Below are 26433 nucleotides of genomic sequence, written 5' to 3' on the forward strand. Positions count from 1 at the left end.
CCATTCTCATTCTTTCTGTACAGAAGGTTTTGTCTATTCTGTTTGATTCTAATCAATAAAAACACTTTATCTTGGTAAAAAGTTTATCGAGAACATCCAGGCACCATTCAAGAAGTACCTCAAACCCATGTTGAGGTAGCGTCTCTGACTTTGGATCAAATTTGATTTAATCTCACATGGACATTGAAATGGGAAAATTTCAGCGACAAACACAAACTGTGAAACAAAAAGCTGAGGAAAGGCAATAAAGTAGAACTGTTGCAAATGCACATTTAGATTACATTAAAATCAAACACACAGAAATGGCTTCCATCTATTTTCTTTATTTTTGTAATGTATCAGTGTAACCGCAGCGAGCACGTTTGTCTGTGTGTACTCGCATGCCGGTGCTTCAAGTATCAGTTTTAAATGTAATTTTTTTGGAAAACAAACTAAATATTGCATCGTGTGGAAATCACTGTTATCACTGTCGATTCCCATGATCTTCATCTATCGGCGCAGCCCTAAAAGCTCCCCGCTGTGGAGCGCGTTTCTGTTAAGAGATATAAGACACTGAACAGAGGAGCAGTTAAAGGCATCATCCATCACACCCTGCCTAACCCACAGTACCAATAGAAGATTATTAAATTTGTCATGTGCAAAGCTGAGCAGACATCTACTATATACAATGAGGGGATGAGGGTAATGAAAAACTAAAGTATGCTTAAAAGATTACTGCTAAAATTCACAAGAGACCTTGAGATTTCATCAGAGCAAAGGATTTGTGTCCTAATCTATTTTCCTGCAAACAATCTAGGTTTACTTTTTTAGTACAGTTGAATGTCACTAAACATCTACTTGCCTGAGCAGATTAACAAAAATAAAATGACTCAGGGTATGACAGAGGGTATAATATGTCCATGACAACTTCAAATGTAAGGATCCAGCAGACAGAGGGAGGTTAAGAACAAACCAAAACACAAAACAATAAAGCTGAAAAATTCTAAACTGCAGATTGTAGAATATACCAGCTCTAACAAACGCTCAGATTTATTAATATTTGATGCATGCATTGCATAATTCACAATTCAAAAACACATACCTCCTCAAGCCAAACACTACAGGGGGGGGGAAGTGAAGCATTAATGTGGCTCTGCAGTTAGGAGATTTCTCCTGAGATAGAACTGATACATTACAGTGGCCAGACAGGGAAATTCACCTTTTTTTTATTCCCCACTTGGAGTACGATTAGATGCTACTCTCAAACTCCCAGAAATGTTTAATTTGTCATTGCAGGTGCAGTTATCTCATCCTTGACTGAACTCTTAAATGTATGGCATAGATGTGTATCTGCTCTTCATAGGAAGAGGCTAGGCAAGCTGGGGTTTGATAAGGCATCATCTACTTCCACTGAGGATGCTGAGCGCAGTTTGCTTGGCCTTTGGCACGTTTCTCCAAATCTGTTTATTGGGACTAGCTGCAGGGTGGCTGAAAGTACATCAGTACTGAAGATGCAGGAGCAATATAGACCACCATAAACCACAGCACAAAGCTAATAGATTTATTGATTTGCCACCTTTCTACTCGTTCGCTGTGATGCAGTAGATTTAGCACATGAAATCCTGCTGCTGTAAGGGCCGGGCAGAATTATGGGAACCATTTGTATTTGCAACCTGATCAACTAGATGCAGTTTTTTTTTTTTTTTTTTTTTTAATACCATCACTCACTTCCAACCTCTAGTCATACCTTTTTTCTTCCTCTCCAACCCGAACCAGACACTGCTTGGCAGTATAAAGGCTCCTCTATACTCTAAAGCTTGTAACAACACCTATTAAAACTGTATTCCCCACTTATTTCCAAAACACATCCAGGCATACAAATTTGTACACACAAACGACAAGGACTCTCACGTTTATTTAGCTGCAAGTCTACATGTGTTCCCTATGTCTTTTTTAATCTGGCTGTTGCGTCTTTTTTGGTCTTAGAGTGACACTGCTCTAAATACAGTGATAATGACTAGGCCTCGGGGAGTCTTTGCTGACTTCCAGCAGCAGGCTAATGAGATTAGCAAAACCACTGAGGCCTCGTTAACGCCACGAGGCCCACTTTAAGGTACAAGATGAAAAAGAAGCAAAGACTGAAGCATCAATGTGGCTCTGATCTGCAGAGAAACCTGACACTGCCCGGCAAGTACTATTCATGTAATAACTAACTAACAAAACTTATGTGCTGAAAAATATGTGCTAATGGTCTCACTTGATTGGGGATCAAACTGCTGCTACTACTGCTGCAACCTAGTTCTTCGTGGTTTCTGCCTTTTGGATTTACTGGTATGGAGAGAAATTGTACAGACTGATTCTTTATATTTGCACAGTAGTGGTTCTCGGAGGACAATTTTCCATTGGCAGCTTCATTCGTTCCACACAATGTTCAGCTGTAGTCAATGCAAGAAAATCCCTCAGCCAGGATGAACTGCTGCAGTACTATAAAGCCACTTGAACAGTTTGCATGTTCAACTTATTCAGCATCAAAAGTTTTACACTGGTAGTGGAGCTTTGCATTGTTATAGTGAAGCCACCCAACTGAATGCTTTGACTTGACATCGAGGGTCAGATAACAATGTGGTCTCATCGAGAAACAAACGCACCCTTTCCACTACTGCACTGATTTTAAATGTCTGAATTTAAATAAGAAAGAATATGTATTTCTCTTATATAAAAACTTTATAATGAGTCTGGATTCTTGAAAACATCTTTAATGGATGGCATAGGGGCATGGGTCTGACTGCGCACTTCATTTGCAAGGCTGATGTTCCTTGTCCTGTTTCTGACAGAGGACAAAGAGCAGCGTGACACATAGGTAAAACTAATGAAAACTGCCAGTTTGATCAACATATGCACACACAGCAACAACTACAGATGAGCGCGATTATTCGACTTGATTAACATATGCCTTTGCTAGGTGTCACCAGAAATACTAGTTAGACACAGCAATAATTCGTATTTTATTAATGTACGATACAAGTTCACTCTTTGGTCTGTGGTGCTATGCAGCCAGACAGCACTAGTTGGAGCTGCAACTGTGTCAGATGGCAGCGCCGCACTCATTTTCTCTGCAATGGAAGTTCTAATCACAGAAGATGGTAAATTAGGGATGAAACCAGCATGGTTCTGTAGTACTGAGATAGAAAATAAATGGATGTATTTTAACTGTGTCAGAGTAAACTGACATGTAACAGCATTTGAAATATGATTTGGTTGTTGGTGAATGTAACTAATAGTTTAAAATGGCTCATCAATTAGTCTGATATTTTTTTCTTGCATTTAACTCAATCCAGAAACATCCCTAAAAACAACCACTGACTAAAGTTTTTAAGTTATTTTATAATGTGCACTTTACTGTTAGGAGGGGAGTTTCATGTTGAGTCCTTAATAAATGCATCTGTGTAGGTTCTCAGTCATCCAGGTCATAGTACTGTATTCTGTGGCGTTGGAAAAAAAGTGATTGGACTTCTTTAAGTTTCTTGAAGATGTTTCACTTCTCATCCGAGAGGCTTCTTCAGTTCTCAAACCAAATGGTGGACAGAACAATATGGGTCACAGCCACCTCCAGGGAGAACTGAAGAAGCTTTTGGGATGAGAGGTGAAGCATCTTTAAGGAACTTAAAGAAGTCCTGTCGCCTTTTTTTCAAGCTTCAGAGACTGTAAGCAAAGCAATTATACTGCTTTGTTTCTAATATTGCATGAAATATCTAACATTTAAGAGGCTAAATGTACTAAAAACACTTTTATTAGACAACAAGAACAACTAATAAGCTGTTCACCTCTGAATCTTATTACTTTAAAAAAAGCAATAAATGATTATGATGGTTTGTTCAGTTCTATTTAATGGCATAAAGACAGAAGAATATAGCTTTTCTATTTCTAGAAAGCCACAGCTAACGTTTAGGTATAGTTTTGTTATTAAACACAACTTCAACTCACTCAGATTTTTATTGTCATCATGATTACACTACCTGACTGACGCAGGGGGAAAAAAATAAAGATGCTTGAAATCACAGTCCTAAAATAAGTTAGAATTATTGGTGGTTACGGCAGTGACAGGATATTTCGGTTGTTATTTAACAACAACAAACAAAAGACAGCCAAAGAAGTAAATCAACAATGATTTCTTTCTTTCTTTCTTTCTTTCTTTCTTTCTTTCTTTCTTTCTTTCTTTCTTTCTTTCTTTCTTTCTTTCTTTCTTTCTTTCTTTCTTTCTTTCTTTCTTTCTCTTTCTTTCTCTTTCTTTCTATCTTATGTCATAGGGTCTTTACCTTACAATATATAGTGAGGGAAATAATTATTGATCCCTTGCTGAATTTGTAATTTTATGGTAGTTTCATTTTAATGGAGAAAGACAGAATATAAACTGAAAGTCCAGGAAAAACACATTACATAAAAGTTATAAATTGATTTGCATGTCATTGAGTGAAATGAGTATTTGATACCCTACAACCCAACCAGATTTCTGGCTCCCTCAGGCTGGTTGTGTGCCCATGTGGCAGGCAGATCACAGCCAATCAATCAATTACAGATACTCCTGATTACAACAGTCATGTGCATACAGCACACCTGTCCGCAGAATCGATTTCTTCCATTCTAACCTCTTCACCACCATTGGCAAGACCAAAGAGCTTTCAAAGGACATCAGGGAAAAGATTGTAGACCTGCACAAGGTTGGAATGGGCTAAGTGTACAGGACTTCCCCACCTGAGGGGCCAGTGAAGTGGATCATATACTGTAAAATCTTGGACGAGAACCTTGTTTCCTCAACTAGAAAACTGAAGGTGGGTCATGGCTGTGTCTTCCAGCATAATGATACTGCCAAGGCAACAAAGAAGTGACTATAGAAGAAGCACATTAAAGTCGTGGAGTGGCCTAGCCAGTCTCCAGACTTCAGTCCTATAGAAAATCTGTGCAGGGAGTTGAAGCTTCAGGTTTCCAAGTGGCAGTAAGAAACGTCTTACCGCCCTGCTTGCCAGCAAGGGTTTATCCACCAAGTACTAAGCTTGAGGATCAAACACTTATTTCACCCAATGAGATGTAATGTGTTTTTTCTGGATTTTGGGTTGATATTATGTCTCTCTCCACTCTCTCTCAGACATTGATGTTAGACAAGAAGGCCTGGCTCGCGGTCTCCACTCTAATTCATCCCAAAGGTGTTCTATTGGGTTGAAGTCAGGACTCTGTAAAGGGCAGTCAAGTTCTTAAACAACAAACTTGCTCATCCATGTCTTTATGGACCTGGTTTGTGCACTGGTGTGCAGTTAAACTGTTCCCACAAAGTTGGGAGCATGAAATTGTCCAAAATGTCTTGGTGTGCTGAAGCATAAAGAGCTCCTTTCACTGGAATTAAGGAAAAACAACCCCACACTATAATCCCTCCTCCACCAAACTTTACACTTGGAACAATGCAGTCAAACAAGTACCGCTCTCCTGGCCAAAGGCGTAGGAATGAGTTTACTATTGGGGGGGACACATATTGGAAACCTGACAGATCTACTCTGAGGTGGGACAAATGCGCCTGTCTCCTATATTGGGGGGGACACATCCCCCCCAGTTCCTACGCCTATGCTCCTGGCAACCACCAAACCCAGACTTGTCCGTCGGATTGCCAGACAGAGAAGCATGATTTGTCACTCCAGAGACTGTTCACTCTCCACTGTTCTAGAGTCCAGTGGTGGTGTACTTTACACCACTATATCTGACACTTTGCATTGCACTTGGTGATGTAAGGCTTGGATGGAGCTGTTCGGCCATGGGAACCCATTCCATGAAGATCACTGTTCCTGAGCTAATCTGAAGGCCACATGAAGTTTGGAGTTCTGTAGCGACTGACTGCAGAAAGCTGGCCACCACTGCACACTACGCACCTCGGCACCCACTCATTTTACACGGCCTACTGCCTTCGTGGGTGAGTTGCTGTCATTCCCTATCGCTTCCATTTTGTTATAATACCACTAACAATTAACTCTGGAATATTTAGTAGCGAGGAAACTTCATGACTGGAATTGTTGCACAGGTGGCATCCTTTTATGGTACCACGCTGGAATTCACTGAACTCCTGAGACCGACCCATTCTTTCACAAATATTTTTAGAAGCAGTCTGCATGCCTAGGTGCTTGGTTTTACACACCAGCGGCCATGGAAGTGATTGGAACACCTGAAGTCAATGATTTGGATGGGTGAGTGAACACTTTTGGAAATATAGTGTATGTGCTGTTTTGTCTTGATTGCTTTTGTGTGGGTTAACTATTTGAATTTATTGCAGGAAAAGTGGGCACTGCCACTCAGAGTGATATCAAATACTAAAATCCAATTAAATTGAGTTGTTACCAGTGACAAACAATTCTAATTAAGATCACTGTGCATTTGTTTATTTTTGTGAACATTTTATACAGATATTTAATAATTTTTCCTTCAGTTTCTAACACTGACTACATAGTAAAAGAGGAGAAAAAGACAAAAAAGCTTCAAACACAGTTTGAGCTTTCACATCACCACAGAGAAAACATCTGCCATGGTTCAACCATGGGAAGGGAGCCCACGAGGAAGTGTGGGCACACAAATCCACCAAACTCACATCCGCACAGAAAAAGAAGATGAGAGTGATGAGACACAGAGGCAGTAAACTCTCCTGGGGCAGTACTGTAAAAGAATATTTTTGATATGTAGGGGTCGCATAATAGCTATACTTGCCTACAAGCTGATAATTAACCCATTTCATCTTTGTTAATATATGATAATGGCTACTGTCATGCAACTTTTTTTTTTTTTTTTTTTTTTGCATAAATGCATATCCCTTGGTTATTTTTGTTACCCAAGAAGTCTGGTAGTGATTTCATAAATGCAGAAAATTATGTTCAGACATTTCTATGATGACCAACAAAGCTTTAACAGTTACCAAAGAGACTTTACAGTCTTATGTCTTCAGGCTTACTACCGCAAAAGATGAGTTGCCTCAGCATGATGCAAATATCACTGTAACTTTTATACAGCAGTTTATATCTGTATTGATGGAGTTTGTTTACAACTTCCAGAAAGCACAACAGAAGAAGATGACTTACAGAAGAGAAGTTGTGAGCTCCACACGGCTCTCCTCTGTATCTGCAAGAGAGGAGCATGTCATCCAGTTGGTGGCTCAGTCTGTCCATAAACTCCAGGTTGGTCCCTTCAAAGTTTCTGGGTGGCAGAAAGAGCCTGAAGTCTGACAGTTTCTTGAACCAGGTGTGACGGTCCTCCTGAAGCAGGTCCAAAACCATGGGCCTCACTGTTCGGTTAGCAAGCAGCAGGCCCAACCAGTGGCCAGCAAAATACAGGTCACTCTTGGTAAGTTTGTACAGGCGGATGGGGTTGTTGTTACAGATAGTGACTGTAGGGAATGCCAGTTCTTTGGCCCATTCAGTGTGGACTCGTGTGTATGTGGGAAAGGAAAGCCAGTGGAGTAAGCGGTTGGAGGACCAGGATAAAAGCAGCCCCACAGAGGTGCAGAGTGCCAGAAGCCAGAAGGCCCTGCGGCCCACAGAGCCACCAGGGACACAAACATGCCGCAAGCCGTGGAGGCGTGTCCTTGACAGCAGAGTGGAAGTGACCTGGACCAGAGTTGGCTTTGTATGACGCCGCTGACGGCCTTTTCTGATCATGGCCGGGGATCCCCTCCGGAGACAGCGCCCTTCCAGGGCCATTGCTGTCCACAGTGCTCCTAAAGCTGCGGGAAAGGCTTCATTTCCCAGCCAGGCCTCAGGGGCTGGGGCCCACATGTAGCTCCAGGATAAATCCACTACTGTAATCCACACATGGATATGTGTTGGCCTTACAAACACTATTGACCCATATAGTTTTAAATGCAACAATACTGCATACACAAAAAACAAACAAACAAACAAAAAAAAAAAAAAAAAAACGTGACCTCACAGACCGCTGTGTTTTCAAGCCGCCTTCTCCTATTGGTGCAGGAGCTCTCTTGAACTAAGCAGCAGCTACTTGTTGGTCATCTCTCAGTCTCTCCATGTGAGAGTGCTCCAATCATCCAGCTCAGCAGGGGTAGAAAAAAAAAAAAATCAGCTGGGCAAATGTGCTCCAAGCAAGGTGTCTTCTACATGAGTGACTCCAGCATCCACGGCAGTTAGGGTGACAGTGAACAAGAGAGGATGAGACAGAGAGAGCGAAGAGGAAGAGGGAGGGGAGGAGAGAGGGAGAAGAGAGGACGGAATACAAAATACCAAGGGCTTAGTACAGAGGACAAAAAACAAATGAAAGAAGGGAAGGTAATTAAAATAATGAGATGACAGAGGAGGGAATTGGCTGGTGTGGTGCAGTCTGTGAGAAGAGCCTTGTTCCAGCGTTGTGGTTTGTCTTCTTTTGAGTTGTGTGTGTTTTTTAGCTTCACTGGCTTGCAGAAGCATTCATCAGCCAGAGGCAGCAATCACTTCCTTGTCAGTATTAAGTACGAGGTTTAATTGAATCCACAAAAGTCTACCATCCTCATTTGTTTTATGCCCCACTTTTTGGTCTCACTTTTGGTGCCTTTAGTTCTTTGTGATGTCACTGATCCGCTCCTCCTCTCTCCCTGAACTCAGCTTTAACCAGCGTTATTAGGTCCTGCAGGTAACCACGGGACAGCTTCATCTTGTAGCGGACCTGCTTCTCAGCATCGCCGCCACAGTTAGAGACATACCACAACACACTTTCACATGGAGAAGGAGGCACTCATGCACGTACACGGACAAACACTCACAGCGGTTTCCTGCGGGAAACCAGACCAGAGATAATCTGTTCTGTCACAGTCACATCTCAACATCTCTCCCTCCTTTATCTGCCTCCTGTTATTCTTTCTTCTTCTTCTTCCTCCCTAGTTTTTTCTCCCTCACTCACAGACAGGATCTCCAATCTCAATATTCCTCTCATGTCTCCGCTCCTCCTTCTAAAAATACTCTCTCCAAATCAAATCCATCAACTTGCCCTCATGCTCCTCCTCCTCTTGTCTCTTATGTCAGTCAAGCCCCGTCAGCTCGACCTCCTGTCGGGCACCCCCACCTCCTCCTCTTCTTCTTTTTCACTTTGTCCGTGCAGTCCCTCGCTTTTCTTCCATCAGGAAAGGCTTCTGTGCGCGCTTTCCTTTCTCTGTGTCCTTGTCAGCTTCTTCCAGCTCGCTCCCTCTCCCTGGTCTGAATGACTTCTCTCCTCTCTGTGATCTCTCTTTTTTTCTCCCCCTCCCTCTCTCGATGTCTCTCACGTTCTTGCTCCTGTGTTTTGCTCTGCTTTTCAGGCAGCTTGTCCCCCCATTGCTCTTCTTCTCCTCCTCCTGCGCCACAGCTCTGTCCACGCAGCCGGTGAGCCCGTCACTGATGAGAGCGCCTGTCTCTCTCTGTGCTAACTTGCGCCGTCCTTCGCCCCCCTCTGTTTGTCTGCTGCTGCTGCTGAGCCACACAGCCACAGAGCAATGAGAGACTGCTGTGTGCATGCAGTGCACAAAAGCCAGGCACAGAATCCCTTGGACTCTGTTTTTTTTTTTTTTTCATCTTTTAAATTTGTTTGGAAAAGCAAGATTGGAATAAAATGGGATGTTATGCCCCTCTTTGTCTATGTTTGTTTTTATGAGCAAGTTTGGCGGGTTTAGTTTGGCTTTTGACAGAGAAATAACTTTGGTCTTTTAGCACTCTGCCTAGTAAAGTGACTGTTTTCCCTCAGCCGAGGGCTTGCTGCGAGGGAATAACTGGATTGTTCTCTAAATGTTAACTTGAAATCTAAAGTGCCTTCTGATGACCATTATTGTGAATCGGTGATATCAAAAAGTATTTAGTGTATCATTTTCAGTCAAACATGGTCATTTGATTTTGTTGGTCTGAAATCATTTCAGTCCGCTAAACTTAAATTTTAGTCTAGTATAATAAAATGTGTGTGTGTGTGTGTGTGTGTGTGTGTGTGTGTTCTTTTTTACTAAATTTAAACAATAAATATGGGATTTGTTTTGTACAATGAATACATTTGTTATTGGGACTAGAAGCTGTTTTTTTCTCACCTCATGAAGAATCATGAATATGTTGGGTATATCTACTTGGGTTCAGGGCATCCAGTATTTTCTCTTTATTATATATACTAGTAAACCACCTTCTTCAGAAATTGTTGTTTACTTTTTCCATGAACAATTTTATTTCTTTTTAAATCTCAAAATTGATACTACTTAAACATATACACTGCTTGTGGTATTTTCAGTGTCCTGATTTGAAAAAAAATGTGTAACATCACGCATTTTTAGACTCCAAATTTGCTTCTCTGTCAGTAACACTTGTGAAGATACTGACCTTAAAATATACCAAGCAAGGATCCATATTTCATTCTCAGAGAAAGCTTATTTTATTTTTGAAAAATCTTTGAGAACGTCCTTAGTGGGTTTAAGCACAACAACCTTCCAGACAAGAAAATTTTATTTTATTACTTTATTTATGATGTAAACCCACCTTTTGTACCATTTGTTCCTTGCTTAATGGTGAACGATTATTACATTCCTGGTCTGCAAATATCACATCTGCCAACAAGCACTCAATCTAGGACAGTCAAGTTAAATAGGCTTCATCAATACAAGTAAACAGAAAGCTTCAGAGCCAACTCGCTGTAAGTGCACTTGTTCACTGAGTCATGTAATGCATGGTTTTGTAAAATTCAAGGTTTCACTCATTAGCATTCAGTAATGTTCTTGTGCCAATTACAGAGGAGACCATTTTCTCCCTGTGTGATGAAGGCTATTTTTCATTTCATTTTCATTTTTTAGATTGCTTAATTAAACTCCCCTAAGCTGCTACAGAAAAATGTAGAATAAAACTCAGAATTCAACCCCATCTATATAATTTGTCAGAGCCTGCAATGTGTGGTGGTTCTGAATAATTATCACAATATCAGATCATTTTTGTAGCTGGATATCATGAATCCCAAAGGCTTATAAAATGGTTTCTTAACATCACGAGGCAAGGCGAATATCGGACTCCGTGTGTGGGCTTGACGTGATTTTGACTTGAACCGTGCCGCTTTTAGCCGTTCGGCTGAATGTTCTGGAACGCTGCTTGACAACTTCCTGTGATCTCATCTTTGAATACGTAACGATAAGACATTTTTAACTTTGAACTATGAATCCCACACATAAGTTTGAAGAAATCTGTCAAGAGAAATTAACACAGAAATCCAAACCAGCATGCGCTTGCGTTTGCACGCATAATGAAGCACGTCATTCCTAAACAGCAAAACCAGGACTGTGAAAATGTTAAAACACGTCCATGTATAATGCATTACTGGCAAAAATACAAAGAACAGGAACACAGTGCGAAATCTGAAATGTCAAATGCATGCATGTATACATATTTCTTCTAACGCCCACTGTATGCTATGGCTGAATGCATGCGCGCGCACACACACATCCACTGCCTACAGCTAGAGGCAGCGGCAGCTTTCCAGAGCCTGGATCCACAGGCTGAATAATTAGCTTGGAGCCATAAAGAGGGTTTCTCAGTCCAGCTATGCAGCCAGTGTAACGAACAGCTCAAAGGCTCAATATATCCAATTTGCAATTCTAAAACATAAGGGAAATCACAGATTAATTAGGGCCATAGTGAGCCCAAACATCAGATACAATTACACTGCATTCTATACAGTAGCTGCAATACCATGATATGAGTTTCCTATCAAATAATCCTGTAGTTTCAGTCAATCGCACTGTTACAAGATCAAAGGCCACATCGTGGTAAATCTGGCAGGGAAAGAAGAGCCTGTAAATATAATCCACAATTAAACATTCATAGAGTCATGTTAATGAGGCCTAGAATGTTTCAGAACTCTGTATTAAAACACTTAATAGTTAAACAGTGGTTCTGCAAGGTTATGGATGATTCATAAGGGTGCAAGCACCATGCTGTCATTGTTGATGAGTGCACAGGTGAGACTGTATCACCAGCAAGTAGCTGAAAGACTGGGGAGGCAAAGACAAACAGTATATATGCACTGTGCTGCCATTAATCAAAACCCCAGCTTGATTTAAAATGTTAGTGGTGGCAGGCAAAGCAATCAATGGCTTTTCTGGGCTGTAAGAATTTTCCAAACTGATGGCAGTAACACTTGTCTTCAAGAGACGCAAAAGCTTAGCTGGTAGCTTCTCCCTGGACATAAATCGGTTTTTTGTTTTGTTTAGTTTTTTTTTGATGAATACAAAGATAAGTCCCTGAGTAACTAATGATTATCTTAAAGGATTTATGTCTCATGGTAGCAAACTCATTTAATCATCGTTCCATCTAATAGTTGTTGTCAGGGTTCATAGAACCATCTAGAGATAACTTCCCTTGTGATGTGACAGATGTTTAGCTTGGACTTGTCCATCATCTTCAGGTCTGTCAGGGATAACAACACTTTGAGCTGCAGCGCTTCTTTGCGACCAGAAAATACTACTCATATACTACTCATATACTTAGAAAAAGGTAGTGAATGCTGCAGTGTTCATTAATTTAGCTTAATTGATTTAACCTTAAACAGCTGCTGCCTTGCATTAACATGAAAATCTCTTTGATGCAGCTGATGCTCACAGCTCTGCCCTCCTGCATTCTTCTCCTGTAAATAAGTCTGTGGTTTATGGCAACACCTGCTCTTGATATCCATAAGTTTGTTTTTGGTTTCTTTTGTTTTTGTGTGCGTGTAAAAATGAGGCAAAGGATAGATAGATAGATAGATAGATAGATAGATAGATAGATAGATATACACACACACACACACACACAGACACACACACACACACACACACACACACACACACACACACACACACTTTCTTAGTGACTTATGCTTAAATTCAGTGTCACTCACCAAAATACATTTTGTGCAAAACCAACATCAAGCAGCCACTCTTCTTCTGTTAATCAAAGGGACCTCAGCTTGTAGTCAAAACCACAACAGGGTAGCTTTAAAGGTGCAGTGTTTCAGATCTCACCACTAGATGTCAGTAGATCACAGACTGCAGTCAACTGAATTTTATTTTCTTATTCATAATCCTACAGTGGCCTAGTGACTAAGAACTCTGGCTGTCATTCATCTGTCATGACTGTAGGCTGTCAGTTTGCTGTTTAACTCAATCTGTTGTCCGCGTCTATTTACTCTGGAGCACGCTCTAAAACTCTGTGAAAGGAGTCTGATACGAGTTGATGACTCAGTGAAGCTCATTTCTGTCTGATGACAGCAACACCGAGGTGAGTTGTTGAGGATATTCTGAAGTTCTCAATCAGAGAACGCCATGCTGCTGCTGTTTTTGATGCTGTTTGTTAGCTATTATTAGCCGGGGTTAGTGAAACTTTCTTTGAAGTGGATCTAACATTGTTGGACTCGGACACTTAGCAAATAAACTCTCATACGATGTGAGAATGTAATCAAACTGTTTATCAGAGAGAAAATGACATTTTTAATGGATTGTGTGGCAAGTTTATGGCAACGCATCAATTTGTTGGATGACATTAATTACACGCTAAGTAAGTATACTTATGAATGCTACATTTTTATATTAAACTCAAACATGACTTACTGTACCTTTAAGCAACATTAATTATTTTTTGCTCTATAACGTTCTGAGGAATAAGCAAGAGGAATTTGTTATATCTTGCTTTGCTTGTCTAGGCTGTTCATTTAAACAAAGTTAAGCTCAATAGTCACTATCAGTAGCTCTATTTTGGTCTCAACTCATAAAGTAAATATGTAGCTCTGTAGCAACTGTATCTATTTGCAGCAGCTTATAAAGTTTCACATTTTGTTAAGGCATATATGCAATTTACATACAAACGACCACAGTTCTTTATTTAATGATTTTTTATTAAACAGAATGAGATTAATAAATGCTATATATTGAATTAAAACACAAATCAACAAGTTGCTTGATTTAACATAAGCAATCAGTCTGCTGTCAGTCAGTGAGTTCATATTTTTCAGTCTCTTCTGACTTAAAAATGACAAGTTCAGACAAACCCGGTTCTATTCAGGATCAAATATTACAGAAGTTGCCCCTTGCCCTCACCTGCATATTCGTTTTGATTGAAAAGTTTTCAAAACTCTGACTCACACAGAGAACAATAGGACACATGGTGATCATCCCACCTGTAGACAGCACAGCTGTCTGCTCTGTCGGGGCAGGAGGTGACACCACTCAAAGGAAGACAGAAAAAAGCCTCAACAACAAAACTGAACATTTAACTGTGATGGAGATGCTGTAATTTAGCCTTCGGGCACAAAAGAAAGAATCCTTCTCTGTGTTAAGAAACAACCACAGGGGCTTCGTTGTACATAGTCAGAAACAACACTTTTATATTATGACTTTTTTAAAAACTAGATTAGAAAAAAAACAAAACATTTCTATACTGCAACTGGGTTTCAGCAACTTTCTAAACACAGCTCGACTTGCAGAGCAGGTGTTGAGATTAAATAATGTTAAAACTGAACGAAGCCTTAACGATTTCTATATTTGGGGTTGAGAGAAAAATGAAACAAATTAGCGCAATGCCAAATGCATATTAAGAACACATTCAGAATGCAATAAAAAAACTTATTATTTATCAAGAACTTGTTTTATTTGCATGATTTTATTAAATGTAATTATTGTACTTTTCCTTGTCAAAATTAGAGTGAAATAACTGAGGATTACCAGCTCCTCACCAGCTAAGGAACAGCAGATTTACTTCATTTTCTGCTGAATCAATAAAGGTGAAAGTGAAAAGACTCCAGCCCTGATGGCTTGAGGATGCCTGGAGGACATAAAATGCTGGTGTTGTTGATCCTCCAATTTTATGACAACAAACTGTGCTGAACATGAGACCATTTATTTCTATTAATTATCTATGGCCACAAAAACATAAGGCAGGGCTCAATAAACAAAAATCAACTCAACTGATGTTGAGGAATGCGAGCTTGTTGGGTTTCACCTTTCATTAGTGATACCACATCTTCTGCTGCTGCTGCACACTTACTCGTTCTAATTGACTCTCCATGTCAAATATTTTATAAAACATATGTACTTTTTGATTGATTTTATTTCTTATTTTTAAAATCACAATTAATTTGAAATAATGACGTGCTACAGCACTCCTGATTTAACATCGCACTCTGACACTGCTGGAGTCAAATGGACGGTCAAAAGATGATCAGAATTTGTGGGGCAGATTCTGACACATCTTTTCATCTCACCTGGCACTTACACTACGGACAACGAGAGCCGACACTGACAGCTCAGTCAGAAGTTCAGGTGTGTAATGCTAATGGTGGTTAATGAAGCTGAAGCCTCCAGCAGAGATGAGGTACGAGCAACTGACCAAGACCTGTCAACAAACAGCAATGTGAAAAATCAGAGATCCATTTTAAGCTCAGGGACATTTTTTATACAGTCACTGGATCTCTTCGTAGTTGTTATTAATATGAATCCTGTGAAACCTCTGAAATCACTTTCTCTTTTGAAGACAAAGGGAGCAGGCCAGGCAAACACTCCATTTTTTCATCTGCTGTTAATACTCCAAGTTCATGGTTGATTAGGTTTATGTTCAGGCTGCTCCTCTCTTTTTATTAAACTATCACCACTTTTTTTTTTTTTTAATTTAAAGATAGTGGGAAGCAGCTCCTTTCTAGCCTCACACCTGGCTCACATTTAGACAGAGCAGAAGCCCATTTAAAATTGGAATAGCAAGTTGTTACAACAAAAGAAGGGAAGGTGCTTAAAAAGTGGGCATGCACAGGTCTGAATGAACCTCTGACTTAAATGTCTTAGTTTTAATAACACCACAACTGGTGTGTTGTTCATCTAGCTGGACTCCAACCCCCCCATGATTACACAATCAGCTCCAGTTGCACTTTATTTTGTGGAATTTTCCACAACTGACACTACCTAAACACTGTCTGACAGGTTGGCAGCATCCCAGCTCCACTCAGCAAACACACTCCTAACCTTTATGGCTCCCTGCGGCCATCCACACACTTTGCTGACCCCGGTCGTGATTTAGTCCGTCAGAAAACAATCAGCTCTTACACTGGGATTTGCCGCATGAGACCGACAAGCTTAATACTAAAAGGATTTCTGTTTCTGTAATTGTTGGGCTACTGTGGAAAATGTAATTAAAAACAGAATGCAATCAACTGCAAATCATTAAAATTCTTTATTCAATTGAAGATTGTACAGTTTCTTCTTTTGATACGTATTAAAATAATTTGGGTGGCAGTCGTTTGAAATCATCCTGCTGAGGTAAGCATGGCCTTAAAGAAGATTAAATGCCTTCAGCAGTCCTGTTGTCTTCACAGATGTTCATGTTACTCGGGCCTGTCCACAGAGCTACATGGTTCCGCTTCTCTTTAGCTTGCACAATATGGTGCCCCTGATTCTCAAACAGCATTTCAGATTTTGTGTAGTCAGATCATAAGAGGTTACTATCTGCTATTATGTAGAGATCATGAATTTTAAGGTGGAACTATTTTCCCACACAAGCTTAAAAAAGAAGAATCCATCCATATCTTAACTTCTGAAAGGACAGTGTGACCTGATGTACTTAAAAATGCTTATTTCTGTGATAACAATTAATGAGCAATAACTGCTGGACGACATGCAATAACAACTGAAATAAAAACTACATTTGAATGGTACTGTTTTACAGAATGAGCATACTTAAATTTGTATTATTTGCATTAAAACTATGATGAAACTGAAGGATGTGATAGAATAGAATAGAATGTACAAATGAAATCAGCAAGTCTAGCTGACAAATATATCAGTCTTAATTTTTTTTTTATTGGGTGCATTTATCCTCATGTACCATGTCATTCATTTGCATATAAACAAACTTATCATCACCAGTTGTTTACTGTAAATTAAGATTTCTAAATGTGTTGAAATATAGCCATCAAAAAAAGCAACATTTTTAAAGCTATTAAGCAGATTAATCACTCAGGAAAATGTTTTCATAAATTGTAGTATTTTATAAAGTACTCTAGAGTTTTTCTGTTACAGTCCTTTTCCAAGTTACTGATGAAGCAATACCTAAACTAAAATATGTAATTTTTCAATTTGAAAAATTGCATGTCACATCTTTTGTTTTTCCAGCTGAAATTACTTTGTGCTCTTTTTAGGGTTAAAGAAATCCATTAGTACCCATGGAATTAATAATATCATGAAAATGGGTCAAGTCTCTGAAGGCAGTCATAAATATGTGCAACAAATAAGTCTAAAACTTTTCTCTTTCTTGCTTTGAGCAACTAGCAAGCACTAAAAACTCCCACCACGAATACTCACAGCTTTTTGAGTGTGTCAGGCTGTGACTCAGCAGTTATCAGCTTGCTCTTGGACAAGTTTAACATTTGGTAAAGATTAGCATGTTGATCCTTTGTGCTCAGACAGCTGACTGTTCATGTGAGACATCACTGTGCTGCACATAAAGATTGTCGGGATGCCAAAATTTGCCACTTTGACATCAAAATCTTGGCAAATCAAGGCTTGAAATTCTCCTTTTTCGTCTGACTGGCAAGAATTCATAAACTATATCAAAAGTAAAGTTTGACTTGTTATTATAAGATTTCCAAAAAAAAAAAAAAAAAAAAAAAAAAACAGCACAAAGAAATTTGTCTATTGTGTTTGCATGCAATTAACATCCAGGTGCAAATGTATCATTCCCTCACTAATGATACAAGTCTCACTGCAGTTTTGCTTGGCATCTTTGTGTTATCATTTCACTTACAACAGGATTTGTCCCAGCGTTTCCATGGTAACACTGGCTCCAGCTTAACTAACAGAACGACCAAAGAATGAGTGTGGCAATAGAGGGGTTAACGATCTGCATTTTCCTTCACCTTTATCAAAAACAAAGCCAGTCATTTTTTTAAAATTAACCCATCCCAATCTAGGATCTTAATAAAAGAAAGGATAAAGAACATCTCTGTGAGGGAATTGAAAGCTCAGAGCCGAGACTGCCACAACAGTTCCAGCTAATGATGCCATTAGTGCTTTGGAGCACCACAATCAATCAGAGAAGTGATTAGCATGAGCATGTACAGAGAGCCGGGCCATTAGTCAAATGGGCTGCGTATAACCTTCAAGACTCGAGTCATCCAACATGCTTGCACCTGCACACTAAAAGAAGAGTTCATCATAGAGTAAGCAAAAACATACAAATGGGCTTTATTATAATATGATAAACAGTATAATTATGTTAAGAGTTGTATTGTGTTTCCATGGTAAGTTTAAAAACAAATAAAACAAGACCAAAATTTAGTCCAAGTCCCAAGACTGAAGTATGTAGGTGAAAGTACTGCAGAGTTGTCTGACCTGAGCAGTAGAAGCAAAGTTTATTTTTTAAGTGAGATGGATTGATGGTCTATTTCTGAATACTTTATGTTGCATAATAAATGAAAAAAAAAAAGAAAAATGGTTCAGGCAGAAGACATAATGGAGAACCAGCAAACACCGAGCTGACACTGAGCCAGGCCAGATGAGGGTGCTGAGGTGAAGCAAGAGAGAAAACACTGAAGGTAGTCATAAAGCTTTTGTTACAATGTAACCATGGAAATCCATCTGGCGTTATGGCAGTAACTTATTTCAGAATAACGATGACATCTCTGAAGTAATTCATTTTGTGAGGACATGGAAATTTGAGCAAAACATCATCTGGATTTAAAGCAAAGGCTCCACTGAAGGAAGCGTTCAGCAGATGTAGCATACTGGAAATGACTGACGGCGAAAAGATTGAGTTAATTTTGATCAAATGTGACACTAATAAATTTCAGAATATGCAAAGCATTGTAAAACATTGATTGCTTCATTATTAATACAATTTTAATGATGCAGGAACTATGAGAGTCAAAGAGATGAAATATGCCAGTGTCATTTAGGGAGCTGATGACTTTATGTTAAGTTAATTCATTCTGCTTTTCATATTTCTAGCTCGAGCCTACCTTTAGAGCTGCAGGTTTACACACTAAGGGACAAAACACAAAGAAGAAAATATGAACAGCTTGGATAAACTGGCACTGCATGTATTATTTATTATTTTTTTCACACTTCAGCACAAGAGAACAAGAAGAATGTGTCTGAATAAAATAATCAAAGATCTATTCTAAGCAGAAACTGAGGAGAATATTTAAAGAAACTATCGAAGGACAGTTTGATGAGAAAATCCTGGTGCTGCTCAATTTTTGTCATTTATGGACTTTAATCAATGTTCAGTTGGATTATTTGTCTAGTAGAGATCATTTTTCACAACTGTAATGAATACAGATCATCATTGAATTAGCATATTAATCTCACCTGACTACAAGGCGATCCTGAGCATTATCATTTCCAGTATCTGCAATAATGATTTTTAATGAATCATTTTAGAAGAAAGTCAGCCTCCCTGGTAAGGTCTATGCCAGGGTGCTGGAAAGGCGGGTCCATCAGTTAGTCGAACCTCAGATTCAAGAGGAACAATGTGGCTTTTGTCCTGGTCGCAGAACGCTGGACCAGCTCTTCATCCTCTCGAGGATATTTGAATGTGCATGTGGGTTTGCCCATCCAGTCTACATGTGCTTTGTGGACTTGGAGAAAGCCTTTGACTGTATCCTTTGAGGTATCCTGTGTGTGTGTGTGTGTGGGGGGGGGGGGGGGGGTGCTGTGGGAGTATGGGGTGTCTGACCCATTGTTCAGGGCCATTCACTCCCTATACACCCGCAGTGAGAGCTTGGTCCATGTTGCCAATAATAAGTCGGACTCGTTTCCGTGGGTGTTGGACTCCGCCAGGGCTGCCCTTTGTCACTGGTTCTGGGTGTAGCCAAGTGGCAGACGGCTTCCGCCTTGGTGGCCTCAGAATCTTATCTATGCTTTTAGCGGCTGATGCAGTCCCACCATCAGGTGGTGGCCTCCAGCTCTTAGTGGAGAGAGTCGTGACAGAGAGAACACGATTGTGGATACAACCGGCAGAAATGAGCTTCCTCTGAAGGGTGGCTGGCCTCTCCCTTATAATCATTCGGGAGGGGCTCAGAGTAGAGCTGCTGCTCCTTAACATCAAGAGGAGCCAGTTGAGGTGGTTCGAGCATCTGAATAGGATGCTTCCTGGGCACCTCTTGGTGAGGTGCTCTGGGCATATCCTACTGGGAGGGCAGACCCAGGACACGCTGGAGAGATTATATCTCTAAGCTGGGCTGAGAATGCCTCAGTGTCCTCCCGGATGGGCTGGAGGAGGTGGCTAGGGTGAGGAAGGTCTGGGCTTCTCTGCTTAGACTGATGCCCCCGAGACCCAGCCCCAGATAAGCGGACAAGGGAGGAAGGAAGGATGGATGGATGGATGGATGGATGGATGGATGGATATTGCAGATCCTTTCAGTTTGCTATGACTCAGTGAAAAGACCAACATCATACCTGAAACACACACAAAAAATAAAATGTAAAAACAAACCAAAATACATAAAATAAAAAATTCTGAATTTACAGATATATAAGAAAAAGCATTATTTTATTATTTATTCATTGTATCCCTAACTTGCTTTCATTTCTGCGATCACTGGAAGATTTATTACGGTTGCTTGATTATGACAAAAAGTTTAGATTCGTTTAGTCAGTACTAAGATCTCAATTATTTAACATGATTACTCAAAGTTAAAAAAACTCTGCATTTATTGAACTTTTTTGTTATTCCACATGTTCACCTATCAAATGCTTGTGCCTTTCATGTCCTTTAGATGGATACTTTTGAACACAGGCTCTTTTTTCTTCATCTTTGGCTGAGATGAACTAAACTGGGAGTGAGCTTGAGCTTTAAAGAGCCAAACCACTGATTAAAGAAAGGGTGCATTGGCTATAACTTTAACATGGGATTAAACAAGAGTCTCACAGGAAAAAAAAAAAAGTAAATGAAAAAGTAGTTGTTTTATCTGGATAATCTTGCTTTCATAGCTGTTTGAAGCTGAAATCATATTTTTGATAAAATTTGATTAATCACTGTCTTATTACTGACCCAACATTCAGTTTCTGAGGTTGATACAAATCCCAGAATGTTCCTTTTTATGATCAGTCCTGTCATTCAAATTTCCCACTCTACACATTACGCACATTAAAACTAGGTGCACTGTTCCTTAGCAACTAAAGCTAGAACCGGACTTCAAAGAAATACCTTCCCTTCACTTTCCACACCATAGCTTATTAACCAGCAGGTAGTTTACAGCATGTAAGCTATTTTGAATCAAAGTGCGCAGCAGAAGCAGCAGTGTAGCTGTAGATGAAAATCTAACATTGTTAACAGTATCAGTTAAGATACTGCAAGCCTGCACTTTCCGAGTTTACCCTGAAACTGATTTTAGAAACATAAGTGAACTTTGTCACTATGGCCTAACTATAAAAACAGGCAGGCAAGTAATCATTTTGCTCCCATACCACAATAAATATTCACGCAGCCTTCAAATTTTCTGTGTTTGACTGAAATACTCTCTCTCCTGAGAACATCTGTCTGACAATTCTCACAACAGTACAAGAACCTTGCAGCTTTCGAATTTGCAGGTTGGGCTGCAGCGATAATACCCTGGATCAAAACTCCTCATGCTCATCAATGGTGGATGCTTCTCGGGGAGATGGAGGAAGGATGGAAAGTATGAGAACTGTGGAAGACATTCAATAGGAAGCCTGCTTCCAGCTGTTTCCCTAAGGAAACCTTGACCCTTCTGAGAATCTGCTTTTAGCAGTGAGAAGGAAGAAGACTGCCCTGGCACAGCACTGTAAGTGCTCCCATGAATTAAAGATGAGCTCAAGTTATTCTTCTGGCTTGAACTGACTGGAACAGATTTACAATTTGCATTTTATTTGAACGAACATGCCCATCACATTCTTTCAGGATCATATGTGACATATCTATGGTCAGTTTTCCAGGCTGCTTGAGAGATGACTGTGACCCAGCATTTCAGAACTAACAATTAATCATGCCTGTGTTATTATTTCTATTCTATTCTATTCTATTCTATTCTATTCTATTCTATTCTATTCTATTCTATTATATTATATTATATTATATTATACTTTTTTAATGTTTACATTAAGTTTCATGACTTTTTATTACTTGTTCTATTACATTTTATTCTGCCTCAATTCTGACTGATTAGTCATATGTTAAGCACTCTGAACTGCACTAATCTGCATGAAAGGTACAATAGAAATTAAGTCTCACTGACTAACTTTGAGCTCCATAGTACAAAGTCTGTGTCCTGTGCCAGTGAAAAAAGTTTTTGAATCAACGTAAATCCAAGGAAGGGCTCACCAAAGTTCCCATTAGTGATTAATGCTGAGGGAGAATGTGAATGTCTGAACCAAATCCGATTACAAGATTATAAACACAAATAGTTGGAGATAATTTAAAATCATCTCCAACTATTTGCATTAAGGTGAGTAGGATCCATTATGTGGGAACCACAAATGCACCAAAGATCGTAGCAATTCATCTGCTTGATTCAGGTGAAACTTCTGATACAATCAGGAAAATTCAGGTGATTGCCAAAGTTAACAGGATCATGATGGATACCAAATTCCAAGTAAATCCAGCTAATAATTGTTGAGATATCTTACTAAAAAACAATGATTTTAACCTTTTCTTCTTTCGGCTGTCCCCTTTACGGGTCACCACAGTGGCCAACCCTCTGCATGTCCTTCTTCACAATATCCATGAATCTTCTGTGGTCTTCCTCCTCTTTTCCTGCTTTGCAGCTCTATCTTCAACATCCATTGCTAAATATTTCCACTCTCCCTCCTCTGCACATATCTAAACAATGTCAGCATTGTCTCTCACTGTTTCCAGCTGCTCAACCTGAGCTGTCCCTCTGATGTGCTCCTTTCTAATCTTGTCCATCTTGGTCACTCCCAATGAAAATCTTAGTATCTTCAACTCTGCCACCTCCACCTCCACCTCCACCTCCTGCCTCCTGTTGTTTTGTCAACATCATAGCAGATCTCACTACCATCTTGTAAACCTTTCAATCCTTTCAGTCTTGCTGTTACCCTTCTGTCACACAGCACCCCTGACAATCGTATCCACCCACTCCACCCTGCCTGCACTCTCTTCTTCACCTCTCTTGTGCACTTGTTTATTGCTTTGGATGGTTGACCTTAGGTATTTAAACTCATCTACCTTCAAGAGCTCTACTCCTTGCAGCTTCACTGTTACACCTGTCTCCCTATATCTCCCACCTATCTCACATACATTCTGTCTTGCTACTACTAACTTTAATTCCTCACATACCTCCACCTCTCCAGGCTCTCTTTCACCTGCTCTCTACTCTCACTACAGATCACAATGTCTGAAAACATCATAGACCATAGAGACGCCTGCCTGACTTCATCTGTCAACTTGTCCATTAACACTGCAACACTGCAAACAAGAAGGGGCTCAAAGCCAATTCCTGATGTAATCCCACCCCCCATGTTGAACCCATCTACTAGTTTTTGGGCTGGGTTAATAATTTACACCTCATGGTGGCATTATAAGGAAAAGTCAGAGGATACCAAAATACATTAAAAAATACATTAATATATATATATATATATATATATATATATATATATATATATATATATATATATATATATATATATATTGCAATTCATCTGAAAGTTTTGAGTGATTTCAGCCTCCACGAATTGGAGGGCAGTCTGGAGCTATTACACTAATGTGCAAGAACTGTATAATCTAACTGAGAATATAAGCAGATGGATTAGCGATGCATAACAGTTGTTAGATATTGTGATCCCAAAATGCAACAGGTTAACATGACCTGAAAAAACATTCACAGAATGATCCATTATCTTTCAGGGAGAGGCATGTGCTTTAAGCACACTATCTGGCAGCAGCTCTTACTAAAGCTCAATGCTTAGCAGAAGAAAAGTGAGAAAAAACTGTACTAAACTAGAATTTATTCTTGAGACCTAGAGAATATCAAGAATTCTTAAAGTCAAACTGCTAAACTGATTTTTTTTTTAATCCACACCCAGTTGAGAAAAAAGGAACAAAAGCCTGAAAGAAAAATGTAGCTCTGCACTCCACACAGTGTCCAGCCAGATTATTTGTCATGCTGACAGCGAAGGCACCTTGCAAACCTATGAGCTGGCAAGCTCTTTCAACACACTCCATTCAGAGTATAGCAGTGGAAACAGTCTTGCAGCTTCAGCCAAGAAAAGCAGCCTGCGCCAATGTGACCAGCTATAAATTGGGATCCATTATAGGGCATCATGTTAGTGTCACAGCAGAAGCTTGCACATTAAAATCCAAAAGCTGTTATACAGTGCAGAAAAAATATCTGGCCCCTTCTTGAAATGCAAAAATTGCATTTTGTATTTACTTGGGTTATTGTTGTCTAATAAAATTAGCTTGGTGATCTGAAACATGAGAGAAATATGCAAAATCCTCAGAAATCAGAAAGGGGGCAAATACTTTTTCATGGCACTGAATATATTCCTTGCATAGGGGGGCATCGGAAGTTTGGTGGATGATTAGGTTGAAAAGTGTTAAGTTAAAGAATTCTTCTAGCAATCATTAACTCAATGATTTTGAGTTCCAAACTGTGTCCTCTTCTTCTTTTTCACTACTTTATGAACATCCCTCAGAGATGGAAAATCTTTCAACTAGCATCAGTAACAGCATCATGCTGATGCTCACAGTTAGGGACACATAATATCAGCTTCACATCCCAATATACAGAGAAGAATACAGTGTACACACATGCCTCTTACAAAAAAGTCTGTGTAAAGCATGAATAGCTGTGTGTAAACACTTCATTATCTTCTCAGAACATATAAAGAGAAAGAACAGGCATCTGATGGAAACAGCACAACACTTTCAGGTAAACACTGAAATCTAGGGTGTGGGGGTGCTTGCGGTGGCAGATGCAGGCCTGGGCCAGGTGTCCGGCCTCTTCTGCGCACGTCCATGTGCGAAGTCTGGGGCCCTGGTGTCACCCGTTTCCTGGTTGGCTTCTTCCCTGTGCTGGGGCAATCCATGCCCTGTCGGGCGCACCACTGGGTGGGGGGTGGGGGGGGGGGGGGGGGGGGGGTGGCTGTTCTGCGCTTAGGGATAGGGATTCTGGAGTGCCCGCAAGCGTTTTTTTTTTTTTTTTTTTGTCTGTTGTTGACTGAGTGGGTGACTGGTGTTGTGGCTCTGTGTGCAGACGAACCCTCAGATTTGGGGCATGGTACATGTGCCGCATAAGCCACAGTGACTAGGGTCATTAATGTGGCTTTATTTGCTGTGCTGCATGGCCACCCGCCCATCAATCCATCCATCCACCCATCCTCTTCTGCTTATGTTATGCTTATAAGAATACCCACCCCAGCTTGCCACCTCTCACCAAGGGCAACTCCAGACTGGAAAAGAGTCCAGCCCCTTGAGGTGAGCCCGATTATATCTAGCCAGTATCTCTCAACCTCAAGCACTAGCTCAGGCTCTTTCCCTACTAGAGAGGTGACATTCCATGTCCCAACAGCCAGGGATCAGTCCTCCAGGGCCTCCGCCCTTGGCCACCGCCACACACACATTGCACTTGACCCCTACAATGCCTCCTGCAGGTGGTGGGCCTACAGGAGGGTGGGCCCATGTCTCCTCTTTGGGCTGCGTCAGGCCGGGTACCACAGGCTAATTCCTGTGGTACCCGGCTCTCCCTTGAGCTGCCAGTCCTGAGGAGGGAGCTCAAGGGAGAGCTCCCTCCTCAGGACTGGCTCCAGGATGGGGCCCCAATAACCCTATCCTGGGCAGGGTAAACAGTTCCCTTAGTGAGTCTTCCATGGGGGTCTGGCCGCCCATCCCTCCTTTTTAATTACACTACAGTCATTTCAGCTCACTACACATCATTATACATATAGGACCTTGGGTGGCAGATGTGTTTCCCAGAGGTGCGGTTGCTGAGGTGGCCCCACTCACCTCTCCACTGCTGTCTGCCCCTCAATTTTATCTGCACCTTAAACATTGAGGGTTTGGGGATGAGGCGTGGAGGAGTACTGCTGACCAGCAATTGGGTGCTCCTGTCACATCCATCCCCTCAATTTTAATAGTGCTCTAGTTTTCACACAGTCATACTCATCCCTTACACCTCATACACTCACATGCACCAACACATGTACCCATCATATCACCTTTAACACTGACAAGTGGGGAGTGGAGCAAGCAGCTCTTCCTAGATCCCTATTTCCTGCACCCTGCCCAAAGCTGGTGGTTCGGGTGCTGGACTGACTTTGTGAGTATTGGGGGGTGGGGGGTATGAGTAGCCTGTGTGTGTGTGTGTGTGTGTGTGTGTGTGTGTGTGTGTGTGTGTGTGTGTGTGTGTGTGTGTGTGTGTGTGTGTGTGTGTGTGTGTTTATTTGACGTGGATGACGCGGGTTTTCCATCTCCCTCTGGCTTTTGGGGGACATTGTATTGCTGC

At 40.5% G+C, this 26433-nt stretch overlaps 1 protein-coding gene across 2 annotated transcripts in view; it reads right to left on the reverse strand.

The window, feature by feature from the left end:
* The window catches only part of asic2 (acid-sensing (proton-gated) ion channel 2), a 449569-nt gene that overhangs the window by 130943 nt on the left and 292193 nt on the right, over positions 1-26433 (reverse strand). Inside the window, exon 1 of one of the 2 annotated variants that reach the window (XM_030736068.1) lies at positions 7089-7837. The exons of the other annotated variant lie outside the window; for it this stretch is intronic. Coding sequence (XP_030591928.1) covers positions 7089-7781 — 693 coding nt within the window. The 5' untranslated portion in view covers positions 7782-7837. Of the gene's footprint in view, positions 1-7088; positions 7838-26433 lie in introns of those variants that run through there. 2 annotated transcript variants of the gene reach the window in all.

The sequence above is a fragment of the Archocentrus centrarchus genome, chromosome 8 (assembly GCF_007364275.1).
Source record: "Archocentrus centrarchus isolate MPI-CPG fArcCen1 chromosome 8, fArcCen1, whole genome shotgun sequence".
Classification (NCBI taxonomy): domain Eukaryota; kingdom Metazoa; phylum Chordata; class Actinopteri; order Cichliformes; family Cichlidae; genus Archocentrus; species Archocentrus centrarchus.